Source organism: Rutidosis leptorrhynchoides, chromosome 3, assembly GCF_046630445.1.
Source record: "Rutidosis leptorrhynchoides isolate AG116_Rl617_1_P2 chromosome 3, CSIRO_AGI_Rlap_v1, whole genome shotgun sequence".
Taxonomy (NCBI): Eukaryota; Viridiplantae; Streptophyta; class Magnoliopsida; order Asterales; family Asteraceae; genus Rutidosis; species Rutidosis leptorrhynchoides.
Window position 1 is genome coordinate 502826123 of NC_092335.1, and position 20454 is coordinate 502846576.

Consider the following 20454-nt stretch of genomic DNA (forward strand, 5'->3'; position numbering starts at 1 on the left):
TGTTATAATTCAGTAGGCTTATAACTACCTTTAGTGGTTTGATTCTTGATGTTATAATTCAGTAGGCTTATAACTACCTTTAGTGGTTTGATTATTGATTAAGAATGCTAATAATGAAGTGTAAGAACAAAGATGATAATGGAGAGAAAGAAAAAAATACTTTGTAAGTGTGAGAAATGGTGCAAGTTTAATGCTTGCATTCATGGCTATTTATAGCAAAAATATCACAAGTTTAGGAAATACAATAATATTACTTTTGTGTATCAATAATTGACTATCCATTTATATATATATATATATATATATATATATATATATATATATATATATATATATATATATATATATATATTTATATATTATAACAAATGGAATGAATCATAACAAATGAAAAGCATTAGCTTTAATAAATTATTGGATTGGATTGGATCTCGAAGTAAAGTGCAAGTATGCAGCTAGCCAACTACCCACTGCAATATTAGAGATGTCAAGTAAAGTTCGTTCGTTAAGAAAATTTATTATCAAGTCGACTTGTCGACCCGACCCGACCCGACCCGACCCATATAATTCTAATATCGGTTTCCGAATATTTGGTTTACCTCCTACCCAAGACATCTTCCAACCACTCTTCAGCTTTATAAATCACATTTCCATTCACATTTTTCAACATCGAAAATTTTGAATTAAGATTTAACTATTTAGGGTTTTATTTCCAAAATTGAATCGTATAACATTAGGAATATGGAACGTGAGGATGAATTGAATCAAAAATTGCAAGAATTACAGAAACAGCTAGGTAAAAAACAAATGTTCGAAGAAGCTGTTTCTTCAATTAGGTCTTTGCTTCATCAATTTTACCCTTCTGCTTCACCTTCTCTTCGTAAATCGGTAAAAATTATTAATTCGTTTTTTATTCTCTGATCAGTATTATTATTTGATAAATTTAAAATTATTTATCAGTTTGTTGTAAAAGTTTGATTAAATTAATGAAGTAATACATATTCTGCCCCTATTAATCAGAATCATTCTTCTAGGTTTGTTTGTTTGTTGCATAGCTTGATTATACTGAAATGAAATGATTTCCTTTATTAGTTAGTTTGTTTGTAAAAGTTTGACTATTTCATTTCTTATAATTTCCTTTAAAAGTTAGTTAGTTTGTTTGTTAGCCAACTGAAATCCTTTTAATTAATCGATTCTGTGCGATTATAGAGAAGTATGTTGCAAATGGTTTGTAGCTTATTTACATGAGGCGTGAAAATGCTAGCGAAGGTAGGATTAGGTGACATATAGATCAAAGAAAATGTATCGTTAGTGCTCGTTAAATGTATTAAATTAAAACATATACTCCGTTGCAGTTTAATCGAAAGACTCCTACCGAGTCAATGACATTGTTAAGTGTCTCTTATTTAGCTGGTTACTAAATGTGATCTTGATGTGTTACTTATTGAATGAAATATATTTTAAATGCCACAGTTTTTTACCGTCATATCTCGTGTTGCAACTATATTAAAAACAAGATACACCTCACCTGGATTCTGGAGTGCTGGACTAGGGCTATTTCTGGAAGCTGAACAATTGGTGTCCGAATCTTCTGAAAAGCAACATTTGAAGACTTGCATAATTAGAGCCCAAGAGCAGTTGAGTGAAATAGAAAACCAGCCAGAGGAATCTGCACAAAACGGGAGAAATCAAGGTCTGTACCTGTAGTGTCATAATGCTAAATGCAGAGGTGGTAAAATGGGTGGGTCAAGCGGGTTGGGTAGTAAAGGATCAAAATGGTTAATTCTTTGGTTGATCTCAACACTTTTTCCAAATATAAATGCAACTTGTGTATCTTTCAACCAGGTGAACATTTGACCCGTTCCACCTAAGGTAGCTTTTTTGGGTATTACCCATGAGAGAATAAAGCATAACCTTGATCAACCCGTTATGCTGGCTCTAGCTATATGTATCTTAGATATTGTTTCTTTCACTATTTAGAGGTGACACCTAAGGTAGCTTTTTTGGGTATTACCCATGAGAGAATAAAGCATAACCTTGATCAACCCGTTATGCTGGCTCTAGCTATATGTATCTTAGATATTGTTTCTTTCACTATTTAGAGGTGACACTCACACGTTTGATGTCATTATTGTAATTTACTGCAGGATATTTGTTTGAAGGTCATTTAACTGTGGACCAAGAGCCTCCACCACCTCAGTGGCTGGTTCAATCAAATATGATGTCAGCCCTAGCTGCTACCATGTCTCAAAACAGCACATCAGATGGCTCCAATAATCTACCACAAGAACTGTTGGATAGAATTCATGATCTTATGCCTAACGTATCTGACGAGTCCAACAATTTACCACAAGAGATGATTGATAGACTTGTGGCAATGGTAAGTTACTCCACCTAATATGCAATGTTTCTTAGATATATGTAGATGTCAATGGGCGAAATAAGTCCTGTTCGTAATGGGTAATTTGATATGTTTTGAAGGGGTCAGGTTCTGAAATTACCCGCATGACTCATTTGTATGGCTAGTCCTTTTATAAATGACATGATTTAGGCTCAAAAAATTTAAATGGATAATCTATGTCATATGTGATTGCAAAAATTACCCGCATGACTCATTTGTAAGGCTAGTCTAGTTATGAATGGCATGATATAGTAGTTGTTAGTTACGTCTCAAAAATATAGTTTCGGTGACTTTCGATCTGTTAGACCTGGTTTGACTCATTTGATATGTTAGAGATCAGACATAACCTGAATCTACTTATTTGCAAGTAAATGGGTCAAAATTGCCATCTTTAGACTGTTCATCATATCATATTATAGAGGTAATCTTTTGTAAAAACATTGACTTTGTATAATAGCCATGACTTCTAATAGTACAAATCAATATTCCTATGCAGTTCCCAGAGGGGGATTCGGCCCCAAAAGCTCCACCAGCAAGTAAAGAAGTTGTTGCGAAGCTTCCCATTATCACTATTACAGATGAGATTTTGGCTAAGCTAGGGCCAGATGCCGAATGTGCGATTTGTAAGGAGAATTTGGTGGTAAATGATAGTATGCAAGAGATGCCATGCAAGCACACGTTTCATCCTCCTTGCCTAAAACCATGGCTGGTAATTAATTGTTCCCTTTTGACCCGTTTCGTTAAGTCACGAGTGATTATAGCATGTTTGGATATGTTTAAATTGATGATAGATTATTGCGAGCTGATAATGTTTGGATAAACATATTCTCTAAAAATTGATGATCATGCAAAAAATAATTATCTGATGGTAAAATAAATTTACCAATGGTACTTATTATTTATGCAGGATGAGCATAATTCGTGTCCAATTTGTCGGCATGAATTGCGGACAGATGATCATGAATATGAAAGTCGAAAGGAGCGAGAGAAAGAAGCCGAAGAAGAGAGGAAAGGAGCTGCAAATGCCGTCCGAGAAGGCGAGTATATGTATGTATAAGTTATAGAAAAACTATAGAACTTGTGATCTACTTAAATCACATTATGTTTTACTTTTTTTGCTTATTTTAATTATATTGTGTGTAGCAGCTCATTGCTGTCTGGCTGATGAATGTCATGATTTGTATTTCAGTTACAATTCGTAGTTTCTTGTTTGGTTAATAGAAATAGAAATTTTCTTATGGTCACTTAACAGTAGACCTCACGGTTATTTTAGTTAGTTTTTGGGGCAATTAGTACTTGGTCATTAAGTTATTTACATAAGGAACAAATAATATATAATGTATTGTTTTCAGAAGAAACAAATTATATATTGTTGCAATATGAGATTATGATAACATTGAGTAGTAGCTCAACTGGTAGTAACCTGCCTCTCTTAGCGAGAGGTCAGGATTTCGACTCCGCTGGGCTGCAACATTGCACTCAATGTTCTCCTTAACCTGAAGTATCTACCCATGTCGCCTTTCGCTTAGTGTGAAGGCTGCGTAGAGGGGTTTTAGCGGTTATGACATCGGATTGGTCCGGGTTTTCTCCAGAGCAGTAGTTGGCGGCGAGTTATGGAACTACGAGAGATGAATGTGTGGGAGGTTTAGTTTCCCTAGGTGATCTCAAATTGATGTCCAAAAAAATATGAGATTATGATGGATTCAATTAAAAGATGATTGAATGTGAGCAACATTTAGAGTTTGTTCCACTCAGAATTTAAATGCTTAGCCTAGATGCATTCAACTGCAGGGTTTGCATGCATGCCAATGCCATACACATATAAGCCCCTTGCATGTGCTTGCATTAACTACAACCATGTCTATCAATATGTAGGTGATATATATGTCACTAAAATGGAGTATGGACTATGGACTATGGTTATTACAGTATTGATTAGCAGAAAAATGTAGGTTTGAAGTCAGAAAATATACGATTTTAATTGTTAAATTTAATAGTGTTATATACAATTTAAATAATACATTGTATAAAATATTTCAAAGTAATGGGTCATAGGATCCTACACCAGTATACCTAAAATTGCCCCCTGCATTAACTTTTTTTTTTTTTTAAATTAATTTTTTTTAAAAGGCAAACTCACACACATCATTAACACGAATATTTACAACCACGAATATGTCCCAAGTGGGACTTGAACCCTCAACCTCTTGGTTGGAGGGTCACCACGATACCGCTGAGCCAAATGCCCTTTGGTTTTTTTTTTAAAATTAGTATTGAATGCCAAATCATTCAACATTCAATGCGTTTAATCATCCAGAGTTTAAATTTAAATTCTCTATTAATCATTCAACATCTTGATATTTTTTAACAGACAAAATTGCTGAAATGGTCCCTGTGGTTTGTACCAAAATGCTGGTTTCGTCCCTATGCTTTTTTTGATGGATTTGGTCCAAGTGGTTTGTCAATGTTGCTGATTTAGTCCCTATTTCTGACGACCGTCAAAAAAAGCCGTTAACTCCGGTCATGTGCCAGACATGTGAGGGTATTTTCGTCTATTTCTTTCCTTCATTGACAAATTGCTGAAATCGTCTCTGTGGTTTGTAACAAAATTGCTAAAATCATCCCGTGGTTTGTAAAAGAATTGTTGAAATCTTTGTCCCCAAAATTATTGTCTTCTCACCTTCATCATTATCTCTAAAAATATGAACAAACCCTAGTTTTTTCATTTTCTTCAAACACTTTAATTAATATGATAAAATCAAACTCACCAAAATTTAAACACAATCCACTATGCTTAACAAGTAAAATCCATATCATTGAACATAAAATGTCTAGATCCTGTACCAAAATGTCCAAAATATCTAGATTCATCACCACGTTAAAATATCAAAAATATCAAAAATGACAAAATTACGAACCCCTTTATTAAACAAATCATCAACACACCATCACTTCGTCTTGTCGGATTTATTTCTTCCGATATCCTCATCCGGTACTATGACCACCGCAATTAATTTCGATCTTCCATGTTATATATATATATATATATATATATATATATATATATATATATATATATATATATCGTATTGAAGAATCACTTAATCGATTTGAGAACTTGAATCGATTGGAGAACTTGAATTGATTGAAGAACCACTGAAGAACCACTTAATTTAATATACACCTATTTGATGGAGTTCGTGAGGATCTGTACATAAACATGATTTTAAATTGACAAACACATATTTGAATTTATTCTATATACATCTTAAACTTGTTCTTATTTCTTTATTATAACGTTTCGAAGAACCAGATTCGAGGGTTCGATTTCAGGATCTTGGTTCGATTTCAAGATATAGGGTTTAATTTCGGGATCTGGGTTCGATTTAAAGATATCTAGGTGGGTTTGATTCATATGTATTTAATCGATATATGTATATGTATATGTATTGGTAGTATTTGTGTTTGAATCAAGTTTATATATTGTTAAGCATGGTAGATTTGGTTTTAATTTTAGTGGGTTTGATTTTACCATGTTAATTAAAGTGTTTGAAGAAAATGAAAAAAATTAGGGTTTGTTCATAATTTTTGGAGATAAAGATGAAGGTGAGGAAGACAAAAATTTTTGGGATAAAGATTTCAGCAATTTTGTTACAAACCACAGGGACTATTTCAGCACTTTTGTTACAAACTACAGGGACGATTTCAGCAATATTGTCAATAAAAGAAAGAAATGACAAAAATACCCTCACATGTCTGGCACATGACTGGAGTTAACGGAATTTTTTGACGGCCGTCAGAAATAGGGACTAAATCAGCAACATTGACAAACCACTGGGACCAAATCAGTCGAAAAAAAGCACAGGGATGAAACCAACATTTTGGTACAAACCACAGGGACTATTTCAGCAATTTTGTCTTTTTAATATTTTCCTTAAATTATACGGAGTATCAAAAATATTTATCAAACAATTATATTATTTTTGTTGATTATTTAAAAGGTAAAACATTAATTTTACATACCACCGAAGTTTGGCTTAAGTGATATGGGGTGAGATCTAACTCGGGGTGCTGCCAACCCAGGTTCGATTATCACTCAAAGCAAGGAGTTTTCAACATTTGATGATACTGACAACATCAACGTGATTTGGGAAGGTCTCTTAGGGTTTTCCCAACCATTTGATGGTACTGCCAACATCGTCGCGAATTGGGTTTCCTCCTAACGGCAACGCGTGTGTGAGTGACAAATGAGAGCATTCGATGTCGATATAGCCGTTAAAATCTTAATTTTACGTCATTCATAAAGTTCATTAAATAGTTGTTAAACATATAATTGTCATTTAGAATTAAGTTCAAATAGAAGTTTTTAATCATTTAAATTTAAAATCATTTAACATTTCATCGTTCTATTTTATGTTTAAAGGAGTCCCAAGGCACCCGTGCATATCTCGTCTTTGCTTCTAGTCTTTTTTCGTGCCGTTGACACCATGGTGTCTTTATTTAGCCAATCTTCTTGCTGGTCCAGTACTTCGTTGAATAGCATAATGAAGGGCGAGTCTTGTGCTTCAATACTGTTACACATATAGCAATAAATTGTACTTTGTATCAATAAATTGTATTTTTGTGTTTTAATTTGTGTGAGAAAACGTTTGCTTCAGTGGTATCATGCCTCAGTGTGGAAGGACCCGCGATTAGTTACCAAGCAACCCAGGTTCAATTCCTGGCAGCGAAAGGTTTTTTCTCCAATTTCTTGCGATTAGTTGCCAAACAACCCAGGTCCCGCGATTAATTGTCAAGCAACCCGGTTAAAAGTTTCCTTTTAGCGTGTGTGGATACAAATGATGAGAGTCGTTGAAATAAATGATCCGATTATACAAATTCGCCGTTCTAAAAAAAATTGTGTAAAAAAGTATGTCATGATTGATTGAAAGTGAAATGTCTTAGTATTTGATGAGTAAGAAATGATAAGGTATCTAATTTGACCAGGGGCGGATCTACCTTGTGATGAGGGGTAGCACGTGCTACCACTCGATCTATAGCTAATGAAGCGTAAATTTTTTAGGGTTTTTCTCAATAATATGAAAGTCCAACCGGTGGATTTGACAAGGACGGACCTGAGCTCAACTATGATAGTGTATGTGATGTCGATTTGTGCTTTTAAAATGATAACTGAAAGTATCATTTGATAGTTTTGAGTTTCAGATGGGAAATATAAGTTGAAGGTTTGATGGGGGAGATATCGTGGGGAAGACGATTGGGTTTTCTTTTGTATTTCGTTCAAAGACCTTTGACTAATATTTTCTGTATCATTTAAACCCTTTAAGTTTACATTATATCAGTTAAACCCCTCATGACATAAATATAATATAAATATAATATAATGAAATGAAACGTCATTTCATTAAAAAGCCAAATATCAATATAAAAGGAAAGGAAATAGTTACGGAGTATATTGAGATAGAAAGAGAGGTCAGAGGTGTGCACTATTACACTTTGATTTCATTTACCCAAATGATTTAATTATTATTGTCTTTTCTTTCTACTTTTATTTTTGTTTTGTTCATTACTTTTTCACTATTTGTATGTTTATTCTAATAAATTATTCTAACATTTTATATCACATGCTAGATTAAACTAAACTTCAAAAAAAAAAAACTAAAAGAAAATACAAAAAACTTAAATACCTTCGAAAACTTACTTATTTAAATTTTACTACATGTTTGTGTTATATATATAACGTTTGGATTTATAAAGGTTAGCCTTTCGATTTTCGATTAAATTTTTATCAAGTCACAAAGCTAGTCTTAAATATTTTGTGCTACCAGTGACCAAATATTTTGAATCCGTCACTGAATTTGACAATGTGTTAATTAAGACATTCACTTCATGGTAGCCAATATAAACATAAACAGTCGTGTTTAAAAGTCACAGTGTCGATATGTGAGGTGAGGCGAGGCACCTAAATCCTATTGGACCTCCCAAACTACCCACGTGGCACCACCTCTCTTTCATAGTGCCTTGTCACATCAACTCCTATGTCCCACCATCCATTTTGCAAATTCCGTTATGCATTACACCACTGGGTGAGGATTATTGCGAGGGCTTTCTAAGAAGCTTTCTCAAAGCTTTTCTAGATTATGTGACAAGAACAAATTAATATAACACTATTCTTATTAATAAAAGTAAATAACTTCAACAAAGATATATAACAATCAGAGCCGTCTCAACAATTTGAAGGCCTTAGGCGAAAATAAAAATGGGTCCTCACACACGTTTAAATTTTTAATACATATAAAAAGATTATCTTTAATTTATCAATTTGTATATACTATGCATTTAACTATTTAAAATAACAATATTACAACTTTAATTGATAATTTTTTACTTAATTAAATAGAATATTTTGAGATATATATATACATATTTAAAATTTTGGACCCTAGACAGTTGCCTATCTTGCCTATGTCAATTGACGCCTCTGATAATAACTAAATAAAATATTAACAATAATAATTAAATAAAATGATAATAATAGTTATAATATTAACAATAATAATTAAATAAAATGATAATAATAGTTATTGTGTTGTTGGTCCAGTAATAATGACTTATAACTCTTTGTTAGAGTTTGAGAGTTCAATTCTTTGGGACGACAACATTAATGATATCCTTTAAATCTTGAAATCAACTCAAGATCGCCATTCACATATTGCGTTGCGGGGGCAGCAAGGGAGGGGGTTTTACCGTCCATACCCTATGATTGGTTCAGGTTTCCCCCAGGGCAGCAGTTGGGGCGGGATATGCAACTGTGGGGATGATCACGTGGGTGATTTAGTTCCCATGGGTGATCAAAACTGCTGTTAAAAAAACGACAATAATAAAATAAAACTACGTCGTAAGAAGAAAAGTAGACACATGCACATATTTCTTAAACTCTGGATGAATGTATTTGATATCGGCTCATTTATACATTATTTCATTCGCGATACCGTGTTCTTTCGGTTATAGTTTGGTGAAGATTGAAGACTTTAGTTCGTGATTTTAAAGAAAATGATAAATCGAGCTCAAGAAGTCTTAGTGTTGATTTTTCAGATGAATTCAGCAAGTTCCAACGTCAAACGAGCAAGATAAAGTGAAAAGACGCAAGAAAATAAAGAAGTTGCAGCTCATACCCCCATCGTGGTCGCAATGGGGGAGTCGCGGTCGGGATATAGTGGCAGGACATGTTGATATTCGAAACAGGTGAGTCGCGATCACGACTGGGTTGATCACAGTCGCGATGCACATGTTTTCAGGAGTCACGGTCGCGATGAAGGAAGTCGCGGTCGCGAAACGAGGTCGGTTAGAACTCAAAATTTCCATCTACAAATACCCTTTTTATACCCTAACTTTGTGGCAGCTTTTATTTTACGAATTCTGGAGCCACAAGGGTCGTTTTAAGGGTTTAGAGGCCATTCTTCATCAATTTTGAAGATCTTAACAACAAGGTTGAAGATTGGATCATCTATTAATCATTGGTACTCTAGTTTTTCATTGTTTTAGTGATTTTATGATGGATAGTATTCGTTCCAATTGTTTATTTGTTCTTTCTTTTACTATGCTAGGTTAAACTTAATTGTGTTCACTTGATGTAAAACTTGTGATTATGAATTGTTCTATCTTTTGATTTATTAAGGTTTTTATGTTTAATTAATCATCCATTGTTGTGTTCATCTATATATTATTAATTTAATTATACAGGTTATTGAATTCGGTTTATGTGAGTTTATTAATATTCATAACTTGTACTTCATCTCTTAGATCTAGACAATTGTATGTGAGTGCAATTGCTAATTAAATTGATATTGTGATAACACAATTGTGTAGACAATTCTGAATGATCCCGATAGTATAGGTTTTATGTGAGTTTAACTAAGAGAAAGTCGTCTCGTTTAATTTAACATGGTAATTTGGACATCTGAATGATAGTTAATGTGAGTTAATTGAATTCATTATGCCTTAGTTCATTGATTTTGTGAGACCGATAAGAACTAATTACCTAGACCTTTTAATAATAGTTTTAGTAAAAGAACAATCCTAGTCATTTGTTGAGCATTAAAGTGGGCAATACTTCTCCTTATCTGGTTAATTCATTAATTTATCTTTGCTATTGGTCTAATTCATTAAATTCAAATCAAAACCCCCAATTCTTAGGATAAATTCTCGCGAATGTATTACTCTTGGCTTTGTGTCTTATTTTTGAAAAAATTTGAGGTTTTTTAAAATATTTGACTCGTTTTAAAGCCTAGTTGTAATCGTTGTTATTGAGCATTTGTTATCACTATTTCTAGTGAATTTTGCAGGTGCCTAGATGATATGTGTAGTGTTTTCTAGTGTTTTGCGTGAGTGCGTGTGTGTGTGTGATGACCCGAAAATTTCTGACCAAATTTAAACTTTATCTTTAAATGATTTAATGTTTTCGACACGATAAGCAAAGTCTATGAAGTTGAATCTCAAAATTTTGAACTATTCAATTACTCTTCGATTGTTCTCAACGATTCGCGAACAATTATATGTAAATAGATACATATGCTATAACTTGAAAACGTAACAAAGTGTTATGAAAATGATACTGTGCATTAACCTTATTGGTTTGATTATCTGTTTGATATTTAGATAAGTTAACTAAAACGTTTAAGATGAACCAGTAAAATACTAATTTGCTACAGTATTTTTGAATTGCTACAGTACCCGAAAAGCTACAGTGTTTTCGAAAATCACTATTTGCTACAGTAAAAAACTTTGCTACAGTACTTGCTATAGTAAAACACTATTTTAAAATGTATTTTAACAAATAGCGAGACGATGATTTATAGAAGTAAATGACCAAAACATTCAAATGTATAAGTTATATTTCAAGTGATATAAACTAGGGATAATTTAAGTCTATAATTTGACAAAGGTACGAGTCACGAAACGTAAAGAGCGAGTTTTCTCAGCGTACGAAGGGACACTCGAAAAATCGAAATCGGGACATAAGTCGAGTGACAGCGTACGACTTATCGGAACGAAAATTACAAATCAACTATGCACGTAAATTTAATATAATATATAATTAATTATATAAATTAAATATATTATATATATATTATAATAATATGTCGACAATCAAAATGTTAAAACATTGTGAGCTGGAAAAGGACCCCATGCGATCGCATGGGAATCCTTCTACCAAGCCATGCGATCGCATGGCAGTGGATTTCAGCCCAAGTGTATAAATTCGATCGAGTTCTGGCATATTTCACACACACATATCCATCATCTATATTACTCGTATTATATTTATATATTATTATTATTATTATTATTATTATTATTAAGATTAATATTATTTTTAATCTTATTATTATTATTATTATTATTATTATTATTATTATTATTATTATTTATATTATTATTAAGATTAATATTATTATTAATCTTATTATTATTAGTAGTATTAGTACATAAAATACTACGACGAGGTCATGAGCGTGTCACTTTCAAAATGAGTTTCGAGCGGGATAGAGCTAAGGAAATTATGGGTTATAACTATGAAAGTTATGGGTAATGTTCATGGGTATTATTTCGCAAGTCAAACCTAGTGTTTATCATCTCCGTTACGTCTACGTACTTTTCTGAAATATTGAATCACAATATTGATACGTAAGCATTTTTATTTTATCTTTTATAAATTAATAGTGTATACATGTCTAGTGATCGAGTATATATATTTATACATGTTTGTATGCTAAATTTTGTCGTTAAACAGTTTATAATGAATCCCGAATTAAATACAAATATTACTGGTAAAAGGTATATGATATACATGTTTTTGGAAAGCTGGCGAAAAATCTGTAACTTTTCATTTAGACACCGAATAGTTTCGATGAACGGATTAAAAGATATGATCAACTGAACTATGACTGACGTTAATTGAAATTGCTTTTGAATCTGCAATTAAGATTTAAACAACTTGTTTACGAGATTGATAAAATGGATTTTTGAATATTACCAACCGAGTAAATGAATCCTTATACAAGGTACGTCTCGTTTTGTTGAACTATTGTCAAAACTGACTTTTTGAAATGACTTTTGATAAACTTTTGTATGTCGATCTCGAGCATTAGGATTATGATACACTATGACCTGACCTAGCTTGATAGACATTTATTGACCAACATATGTTCTCTAGGTTGAGATCTACGATTATTTGATATTTCGAGTTTCGATCACATTACGATGAACAACTTTATGTGCTGCTAAGGTGAGTTTCATTACTCCCTTTTTATATATATTTTTGGGCTGAGAATACATGCACTTTATTTTAAACACAATGGATACAAGTACATACTTAATTCTACACTGAGTTTGAACCGAAAATCTCTTAGCTTTGGTAACTAGTAGCTACCGGTTATAAGAACTGGTGGGCGCGAATAGTTGTATATGGATCCATAGGGCTTGATATCCCCGTCCGAGCTAGAGCACTAGCCTTTTAACGGACGTATGCTATTTGAGAAGTGTACACGTTGGTTTGCGTATATTATTAAGATGATTATACAAAGGGTATAAATTATATATACGTTAAGTTTAGTTACCAGGGTGCTCAATCTTGTAGAATATTTTGATAAACGTTTCTGGATGAAACAACTGAAATCTTGTGATCCACCTTTATGTACAGATTATGTAAAACATTAAAACTATGAACTCACCAACCTTTGTGTTGACACTTGTTAGCATGTTTATTCTTAGGTTTCTAGAAGTCTTCTGCTGTTTGCTTATATGTTAGACAAGCTATGTGCATGGAGTCTTACATGGCATTTTTTTCAAGGAAACGTTGCATTCACCAAATCATCACCATGTATCTTATTTTGACTGCATTGTTAATGGAAGTACTATTGTAAACTATTATTTACGGTGATTGTCTATATGTAGAAATCATCAGATGTCGAAAACCTTTGATTTAAATATTCATTTATGGTGCGCCTTTTCAAAAGAATGCAATGTTTACAAAACGTATCATATAGAGGTCAAATACCTCGCAATGAAATCGATGAATGACGTGTTCATCCATATGGATTTGGAGCGATTGTCACAGTGTGTTTAAGGATGAATCGAATCCATCCTTATAAGGAAGTAAAGTCTTTCGAATTACGTTTTACTTGGTGTAGGAGACTTTCTAATCTACACCATTTCGTACTTGCATCATTTTAAAATGTAAAGTACTGTGGGAAGAGGAGCCTTGAGCTTCACAATGTGTTGTCTTTTTCAAGAGCCATGGTACCCTTCATTTATGGAAATGTGGTAACTATTCCTACATTTTTTTTAAAAAAAATTGCATAAAAGCTAGATGTGTGGAAAGTGGAGTCCATTGACCTAAAATAAACCAAGTATTTAAAGTTTAAACTCTAACACTTTAGGGTGATCGATTCCACCCATTTAAGGAAGTTAAGTCTTCTGAGTTGCGTTCTACTTGGCATAGGGATCTCCCTAATCCATGCCATTTCATACTAAGCATCCTTTCATGATGTGATGGTACCGAGCGGAGAGAAAGTATTGAACTTTCAATTCGAAAATAGGACTGGTAGGAGAAATCCAATCCCATGTAGCCTTCCCATCTTGCTCCTTCAACACCGGAGTGATTTTGTTAGGGATAGTCACTTGCCCTGTGCCGTTGATTACTACCAAATTGGCTGTTGATGGCACTTAAACACTCACCTAAGGTAATTGTCTTCCCATCGCTTTCGAACCCGGCGGCAGTTCATCCTAGATAATATACTGGGTTGGCAATTGCCCGTGCGGTTATCCCAAAACCGGGATGGCTTTGAAAGCACCTAGCCTTAAAAACCTAAAAGTTCGGAAAACTTGTATTGTGTAAAAACTTGATTTGTTTTCCCGTTCTTAAAAAAAATGGTTTTCAAAGGTCTTGTTTTCCCTAAGGCCAAACTTTTTGGATGATTCCGCCATATTGAGGTTATTGATCCCGAGTGTGAATCATGTGGGAAATTTTGGATTTAAAATTGAGAAGATCGAGTTAGTTAAAGACTTGAACGTTGCTATTTTATTTATATTTAAGAAATAGTTTTGCTTGAGGACAAACAAGGTTCAAGTGTGGGAGAATTTGATTTCAGCTCATTTATACATTCACGACATCGTGTTCTTTTGGTTATAATTTGGTGAAGATTGAAGTCTTTAGTTCATAATTTTAAAGAAAATGATAAATCGAGTTCAAGAAGTCTTAGTGTTGGTTTTTCGGATGAATTCAGCAAGTTCCAGTGTCAAACGAGCAAGATAAAGTGAAAAGACGAAAGAAAATAAAGAAGTTGCAGCTCAGACCCCCATCGCGGTCGTAATGAGGGAGTCGCGGTCGGGATATAGTGGCAGAACATGTTGATATTCGAAACAGATGATTCGCGGTCGCGACTGGGTTAATCACGGTCGCGATGCACAAGTTCTCAGGAGTCGCGGTCGCGATGAAGGTAGTCGCGGTCGCGACACGGGGTCTGTCAGAACTTTGAATTTCCATCTATAAATACCCTTTTTATACCCTAACTTTGAGGAATCTTTTGGTTTACAAATTTTGGAGCCACAAGGGTAGTTTTTAAGGGTTTAGAGGTCATTCTTCATCAATTTTGAAGATCTTAACAACAAGGTTGAAGATTGGATCATCTATTATTCGTTGGTACTCTAGTTTTTCATTGTTTTAGTGATTATATGATGAATAGTATTCGTTCCAATTCTTTATTTTTCTTTCTTTTACTATGCTAGGCTAAACTTAATTGTGTCCACTTGATGTAAAACTTATGATTATGGATTGTTATATCTTTTGATTTATTAAGGTTTTAATGTTTAATTAATCGTGCTTTTCGAAAGATTCATTGTTGTGTTCATCTATATATTGTTAATTTAATTATACAAGTTATTGAATTTAGTTTATGTGAGTTTATCAATATTCATAGTTTGTACTTCATCTTTTAGATCAAGACAATTGTATATGAGTGCAATTGGTGATTAAACTGATATTGTGATAACACAATCGTGTAGACTATTCTGAGTGATCCCGATAGTCTAGGTTTTATGTGAGTTTAACCAAGATAAAGTTTCGTTTAATTTAACATGGTAATTTGGACCTCTGAATGATAATTAATGTGAGTTAATTGAAGTCATTATGCCTTAGTTCATTGATTTTGTGAGACCGATATGAACTAATTACCTAAACCTTTTGATAATGGTTTTAATAAAAGAACAATCCTAGTCATTTGTTGAGCATTAAAGTGGACACTACTTCTCCTTATATGGTTAATTCGTTAATTTATCTTTGCTATTGTTTTAATTCATTAAATTCAAATCAAAACCCCCAATTCTTAGGATAGTTATTAGTTATTTCAATCTTAAACACTTTGCTCCTTGGGGACGAACTTGTGCCTACTAGCTTCTTTATTGCATTGATCAGGAATAATTTCATGTATTCGTGTGTTAATTTGGTTAAGTTTAGCTCAATAAAAGTAGGTGTAGAAAACACACGTCATTCTTGTTCACATGTATGATGTAATGTAGTCGTCACGTTGAAGGAAGTTGAACTTCTTGCAGCTTTCTTTGCTCGGTCTCGATCAAATACGTGGACGTTGGTCATTTTCAAACAACCTGCTCAAATAGTTAGCCAAAGTGTTTTCAGAGATATCAACGGAGTTGCTCTCATCAAAATCGTGAATTGTATTGTGATTACAAACTGGTGGGGAACTTACCAGTAACATCACCATCAGCCCGTAGTATGATATTGTCCGCTTTGGACACAAGCCGATCACCGACGGGCTACCCGCGCACGAGTACAACCCCGGACCGCACTTCTACCTCACGGATTTGCTTCTCGGGTAAACACCCTCAAAACGCATCATACCAGAAGAGGTATCCACACCCTTATAAGGAGTGCTTTGTTTTCCTCTCCCACCGATGTGGGACGAGTCTGTTACAACTCTCCCCCCCTTCGGGACACTGCGTCCCCGCAGTGCACATCGATGCGGGCCCCAGCTCTGATACCATAAGTAACATCAACATCAGCCCGTAGTATGATATTGTCCGCTTTGGACACAAGCCGATCACCGACGGGCTACCCGCGCACGAGTACAACCCCGGATCGCACTTCTACCTCACGGATTTGCTTCTCGGGTAAACACCCTCAAAACGCGTCATACCAGAAGAGGTATCCACACCCTTATAAGGAGTGCTTTGTTTTCCTCTCCCACCGATGTGGGACGAGTCTGTTACAACAACCGACATTAAAGGAAATTCCACTAATAAATATCAATCATTATCCATCAAGTTTCTTTCTTTAAGAAGATTTTGATCAGAAGTTGACTTTCAGATTTGGTATTGATCGTTGGACTGGAATTAGATATTGGTTTATTATTGGTTAAACATTGTTAAATTGCGAATCTTAATGGAGTTTTAACCAAGTGATAACCTTACTGAGGTAGTGTGTGGTGTCCGATTTGTATGCTGAGATTATTTGATGGATATAACTTGTTAATAACCGTGTCATAACAGTATACGTGGATATCCGTTAGTATAAATCATTGATGTTATGATTGAAAGTGGTTTGAGAATCGTGTTTGTAATAATTCTTATTGTTGAAGAGATGATCAGAGATATATTCTAGTCGACGGATTATTGAGTATATATAATAATATTCTTGCGAGAATTGTGGTTAAATTCTTAAATACCAGGTTAGTAATGGGTATGTAACTACAAATTTGGGTAAGTTTAGTGAACCAGTGTTGACATTGTGGTTCAGAAATTGCGGGAATGGATTGAACAAGTGTTTTCAAGTAATGTGATGACGACGAATTTATGGTTTAGATGAATTGAATTGGAAAATTCGATGGAGTTATCTAATGGGTAATCTCGTAACCTGATGATATGGTTTACATATGATGAATTAAAAGTGGATTTCCATTCGTCTTTATGATGTGTGATGTACAATTGTCGTTCTAATGTAGAACTTTTTATGGAGAATTGACGGAAACCAAAATGTTAGTGATAATTGATGGGTTAAATGGTGAACAATTACCTATGACTGGGGAAAAAGTGTGAAAATTTATTAGAATCGATGACGGATCGATGTATTGTCTATGTGTTGTTTCCTGTGTAAAAGGAGTTTAACAGTAGATGGTATTGAACTGATGAGTTGTTATCCTTTTATCTTAGAACTCGGATAGAAAATGACTTGGGCAGTTTTTGAAATATGATTGACCGATGGTACTTACTTATGTGTGCAAGAGAAGAGTGTGATACTATGGTCAATTGTGTAGTAAATTGTCTGACTATTGTGCTGTATGATTGGAATTTAGTGAATTAGAGGAATATCTGTTGCATGTACTTAGAAATTTTTAAGAAAAAAATAACTGCATAAAAGAGATAGATGCTATGACAAAATGAGTAATTTGTTGATAACAGATGACATAGTGATTTGATATGGACCTTGATCTATGAAAGGACCTTGGAAATTGAGAATGCTGATTGCTAGAACTACGAACTTTGTGGTAACCATAATTATTATTGACGGTGTTTGTCATGAAAGTTAGTTATCCTTTACATCTTGTTAGAAACGGTGGTTGGTTTTAAATGATAAGAGTTTTGATTTGGTTATTGATTTTGGTAAGTAAATTTGTTGATTTTGTTGATGAGAAAGACCCTGGTGGTGATTTAACCGACTATGTGTGTTGGAGTACTTGTGTATCGTACGTTTGACTAGCACTTAGATTAGAGAACAGTGGATGTGATTAGAACCTGTGACTTTATTTGTTTTGATAGACCAGATTCCGAGGACGGAATCTTCTTAAGGGGGGTAGATTTGTAACATCCTCAATTGGGCCTAGATGTAAGATTACTAAAGTACCCTTAAGTTAGTATTGAGTTACTATGTGCTTTTATTTTTATTTAATATTTATTATTAAATAATGATGTGGTTAGGACCAGTTTGTGACAAGGGTCACAGAACAGGTTTGTTTATCTAATTTGGACTTCATTTGGGTTGCCAAATGATGTACGAAAGATATCAGATAACTGATAAATACCCGTGTGTCACACAGTGTGGGAATTAAACCCAATTAAGTGACTAGTGGGCTGTGTTCTTCTTCCCATTTCTAGAAAAATCCCAAACACTCCCGTACCCTCCCTTTCACCTACAATCAAACCCTAATCTTCAAATCAAGGTCTTGAGCTCAATTAATCATAGCTTCTTGTTCTCTGTGATTTCGTGATCATTTTAAGGTAAGCTTCTCATAGATTCATGTAGTGATTCTTGCTCAAATTGGGTTTTTGTGTTAGTTTTTACAAAATGAGTAATTTCGGTTAAAATGGCTTGATTAAGTGTTGTTTGTATTAAAATCTTGTGGGTTTATGATCCTAAGTGTTTAGTGTACAAGATGTGGTTGGTTTTGAGGTCGTAATCGAGCTCTAGAGCAAGAATTGGATGAATTTGGGTGAAACCCGTCACTTTGGCTTCAGCTTCTGCAGATGAACACGGTCGCCCGAGTGTCTCGAGACACTCGACCGACTGACTCGACCATCCACCGAGTGAGTGAGACCCACGGCCGAGTGTGTCTGTGAAAGACCATCGACCGAGTGACTTGTCAATCGGCCGAGTGTGTGTAGACAATCAGCCGACTGTCTCTGACAGTCGACCGAGTGTCTTGGGCAGTGGAAATTTTACCAAGTGTTGATTTCTAGCCGTTATGCTGCCCGTTTGTATTTTAAGATTTTGATACCAACTTGTGACACCGCTGATTTTTTTTTTTTTTTTTTAAATACGTGGCGGAAGCATTAACGTTAATTAAACCATTATAATAATATAAACATATCATAATTACATAACCAAAACAGTTGACAGCTAGCATTTAACTAATACATTTGGTGTCACGTGACGTTTCAACAAAAGTTTAGTTTTATAGGAAAAGACACATCAGAGTTGGCTCCTGTCAAACATAACATCAGCATGCCCCGTCTTCTCCCCAAAAGCATCATCTCTACAAAAGCTAATAACCTACAGGGAGGAGATGGAGGGGAATTAGCACGAAGCTAAGTGAGTACGACAAACCACAGGCAATAGTATACAGAACAGTTATACTAATCATGTCACAAAGAGCTAACACACAAACATCACCCAAGTGCCGTCTACAGAGATTCTGGCGGCTCGGCCAAACCATTAACCACCAGTTGATCGGGCTGGGGCTTACCAGAAGTTCCTCCACCACCGTATGTATATACATAATCCACACGCGACGGACGCGTCATTCACATATATATACACCACGGCTGTCTAGGCTACCACAGAGGAACCCAACCCGCAGGTTGATCTCTCCTACCGAGGCTACCACACAATAGGGACGCACTGGGCTCCAGCAGACAAGCATCAACTAACATGCAGTCATCACAATAAACTAACTAACTGTATCAATAAGTACAACTAACTAGCATTGCAGTCATAATATAACATGCTACTCTATACTAAATTCCACAGTTAGTCCCACTCACCGATTACCAGCAAATGAGAAGGTGTTCAGCTATCTAATCACTGAACCTTCTCTGTCTCCTTTTCTCCTGAGAAATACATATACACGAGTTAGTTTATGTCCATAAACACCAAATAACACAAATATAGAAATTTTGTCAGAAAATCTGTCCAATAAAATTTTTCTCCTTAACACTTATGCACTTTTGAAATTTTCATCAAAATCTCAAAATACAAACGGGCAGCATAACGGCTAGAAATCAACACTTGGTAAAATTTCCACTGCCCAAGACACTCGGTCGACTGTCAGAGACAGTCGGCCGATTGTCTACACACACTCGGCCGATTGACAAGTCACTCGGTCGATGGTCTTTCACAGACACACTCGGCCGTGGGTCTCACTCACTCGGTCGATGGTCGAGTCAGTCGGTCGAGTGTCTCGAGACACTCGGCCGACCGTGTTCATCTGCAGAAGCTGAAGCCAAAGTGACGGGTTTCACCCAAATTCATCCAATTCTTGCTCTAG

At 34.7% G+C, this 20454-nt stretch overlaps 1 protein-coding gene across 1 annotated transcript; it reads left to right on the plus strand.

Moving 5' to 3' along the window:
* Window positions 1–636: 636 nt before the first annotated feature.
* Window positions 637–3658, plus strand: LOC139898247 (E3 ubiquitin-protein ligase AIP2-like). Its single transcript, XM_071880980.1, has 5 exons — window positions 637–888; window positions 1474–1693; window positions 2148–2380; window positions 2898–3110; window positions 3309–3658. Exons 1-5 carry the CDS (start codon window positions 742–744, stop codon window positions 3456–3458), a joined length of 963 nt encoding a protein of 320 aa, XP_071737081.1. The 5' UTR covers window positions 637–741; the 3' UTR covers window positions 3459–3658.
* Window positions 3659–20454: the final 16796 nt, after the last annotated feature.

Coding starts and splice junctions, on each gene's coding strand:
- LOC139898247 (XM_071880980.1), top strand. CDS start 742: ATGGAACGTGAGGATGAATTGAATCAAAAATTGCAAGAATTACAGAAA. Junction 889..1,473: donor CACCTTCTCTTCGTAAATCG/GTAAAAATTATT, acceptor TAAATGCCACAG/TTTTTTACCGTCATATCTCG. Junction 2,381..2,897: donor TTGATAGACTTGTGGCAATG/GTAAGTTACTCC, acceptor ATTCCTATGCAG/TTCCCAGAGGGGGATTCGGC.